The sequence below is a fragment of the Eurypyga helias genome, unplaced genomic scaffold (assembly GCF_000690775.1).
Source record: "Eurypyga helias isolate BGI_N326 unplaced genomic scaffold, ASM69077v1 scaffold22941, whole genome shotgun sequence".
NCBI classification, from domain to species: domain Eukaryota; kingdom Metazoa; phylum Chordata; class Aves; order Eurypygiformes; family Eurypygidae; genus Eurypyga; species Eurypyga helias.
The window spans coordinates 511-3,281 of record NW_010230463.1 but is presented as its reverse complement, the minus strand read 5'-3'; the positions used below and the strand labels follow the sequence as shown (position 1 = coordinate 3,281).

The window sequence follows — 2,771 nt, the reverse complement described above, 5'->3', positions numbered from 1 at the left end:
TGTCCGCTGGCCTGAACGGAGCTGGAGGAAGAAGAAGGGGAGATGGTGACCGCCGTGGGGGGCAGGAGAGCTCCCAGCATGGGGGGGGGCTCCTTCAAAGGGTCACATCCCACCACGGTCACAGGCGAACTTCCAACCTGGTCCCTGCCTTCGCGCTCGTCGCTGCTGCCTGCGCACACGTTCGGAGCAGGAAAGCAGTGGCGGGGAACTATCTCCCCGCGTGCCCAAGGGCTCAGCAGCCCCAGCCAGCTCTGCGGGGAGGGACCCAGAGCGGGATTTGGCACCCTCCTGGTTCCCAGTGACACCTGGGTAGTTGGGCTCAGGCCAAGTCACGGAGGACACACTTAGACTTCATCCCCAGCTGTGTAGGTCCCTGACCAAGGGTCTCCCTCCGGTTTAATCCCTGAAATGTGTTTGCAGGTGAGGTCTCTGAGGACTCACGTTCATGGAGGGGGTCCTGTGGGACTGGTCCCACCCATCTGTACCAGCATGGAGTTGGTCACCAGCTTCTGCACACTGGGAACAGAAGGCCTGGGTCGCCTCCCAAGGGTGACGGTGGGCTGCTGGCATCCTGGGACAACCACAGCCCACGGCACAGGGGGTCCCTGGGCATGGGCAGGCTGGAGGACTTTGGGTCAAATACAGGCCTCCTTCCTCCTCCATGCACCTCCACCCATTCCATACCCATTCAAGCAGCCGAACCCCGTCTCCGGACTCACCGTCAAAATTAACATTGAGCATAAAGTCCTTGTAGAACTTCTTGCCGTTGACGGGCTTCATGGCGTCGCAGAGCTTGGTGGCATTGGGGCACAGCGCCTGGTGCATGTTGTGGAGGGAGTGAGCCATGGCATAGACCGCGTTGACCACAAACGTGATCTTGGACTCTGGCTCAAACTTGCCCATCTTGAGGGAATACCGGCTGCAGTCCTGCGTGTGGAAGCTGCACTTGAACTTCTGCTCCCAAAACTCCCGAAACCAGGGGTTTCGGCTGTTATTGTAGGGGTTGAGGTTAAGGAAGTAGGTGGCAAACTCCTTAATGGGGTAGGCTGCCAGCTCAATGGTGATCGCTCCCTCCGCCACCGCTTCGCTCCCGGCCACCACGCTCTCCAGAGCTCCCCACCCGTCGCTGGCCACCCACGTGAAGGACACGTTGGCTCTCTGGGCAGCCGCCAGCAGCTCCCGGGCATCTTCACTTCGGGTGAACAGCACGACCACTCTGGCGTTGGGTTTCTGCAGCAGAGCCCGGACCACCCCATCGTAGGTCTTCTTGTTCATGGAGCGACCCACCTTCTCCGAGGTGGCGATGCAGATGTTGCGCATGCGGGCTTCTTGCTCAAAGGCCTCGATCCCCGTCTCCCCGTAGTCACCCTCCGAGGCCACGGTGGAGACGTAGGTCCAGTTGAAGAAGCGGAGGATCTCGGCCATGGCTTTGGCTTGGTAGAAGTCCGGTGGGACAGTGCGGGCGAAGTAGTCATAGCGGGACTTGTCGCTGAGCTTGGCGCTGGTGGAGGCGTAGCTGATCTGTGGGATCTGGAAGAGCCGCAGCAGGTTGGCCACCTGCGTGGAGGAGGAGAGGTGAGCGCCTGAAGACGTGCCCCAGAGAGGGACGTTCCCACCAGAGCACCCCTGCCCTACACCACGTGTCGGACGGTGGGGCACAGCCCCTCCCAAGGGCTGATGAGCAACCCAACCCCCACCCAGGGGGTCCGGACGGACAGATGGACAGGCTGCACAATCAGACGGTTGCCTGAACCCTCAGATATGCTCATTTATTTATTTTACTTTTTCATATTTCATGCACTCCCCTTCAAAATTCAGGGCCGGGGGGGCAGGTAAACGGATTTGTGGCAAAAGTAGGAACTGCCCCCGGGTGACCTGTGGGAGATGCTCGTGGGCAGGGAGAAAGACGGGGCGCCTGGCAGCCCCGTGGCTTGGGAGGAAAGGGCTGGAGGGGCCGGGAGCCAGGGCAGAGCTGGGGACCAGCAACTGCATGACCCACATCGGGAGCCTTAGCGGGACCGGAACTTTCCAGCCGCTCGGCAGAAGCTCTCATTAGATTCAAAGAGGAAAAAACCCTGCTAACGAGGCTGTTAAAGCCCAGGCTCTCGGAGCAGCAAGGGGGAGCTGGGGCGCACCGTTGAAGCTAGTCTCGCTGCTCTCCAGGCAAGAGACACGACTTAATTAACGTGGACAAATGCTCTCGACGATGAAGTCCCTAATGGCAAGAAGGCCCTGAGCGCAGCAGTGCCGCTGCCTGGCCTCGCCGCACAACCGGAGCTGCCAGCCGGCCGTGCTGCCCTGGCACTGCTCCTACCCAGGGTCGGGATAGTGCCCCCCGCCCTGGGGACATGCAGAGCTCTCCAGCAAGAGAAGGGACAAGTGCCCGTGCGGGCAGGATAGGGCCGCTGCCTCCATCACCCGCCCCAGGGTGGGTGCCCCTTGCAGCTGGCTGCCCCTCATGGGCCGCACAACCGGAGCTGCCAGCCGGCCGTGCTGCCCTGGCACTGCTCCTACCCAGGGTCGGGATAGTGCCCCCCGCCCTGGGGACATGCAGAGCTCTCCAGCAAGAGAAGGGACAAGTGCCCGTGCGGGCAGGATAGGGCCGCTGCCTCCATCACCCGCCCCAGGGTGGGTGCCCCTTGCAGCTGGCTGCCCCTCATGGGCCGGGTTGGGGGGGTAGAGGGGACAGACGGATTGGTTCCATGGCTTGTGGTGGGTGGGGGGGTCCCCGCAGTCCCCAGCGAGACCCTGGACACCATCAGGGCTGCAGC

The 2,771-nt window shown here is 62.2% G+C and overlaps 1 protein-coding gene across 1 annotated transcript in view; it reads right to left on the bottom strand.

Moving 5' to 3' along the window:
• Positions 1–2,771, bottom strand: part of GRM2 (glutamate receptor, metabotropic 2) — a gene marked incomplete at both ends in the record, with an annotated part of 5,220 nt that overhangs the window by 1,948 nt on the left and 501 nt on the right. Inside the window, 2 exons of the mRNA XM_010160769.1 lie at positions 8–21; positions 720–1,626. Coding sequence (XP_010159071.1) covers positions 8–21; positions 720–1,626 — 921 coding nt within the window. The remainder of the gene's footprint in view (positions 1–7; positions 22–719; positions 1,627–2,771) is intronic.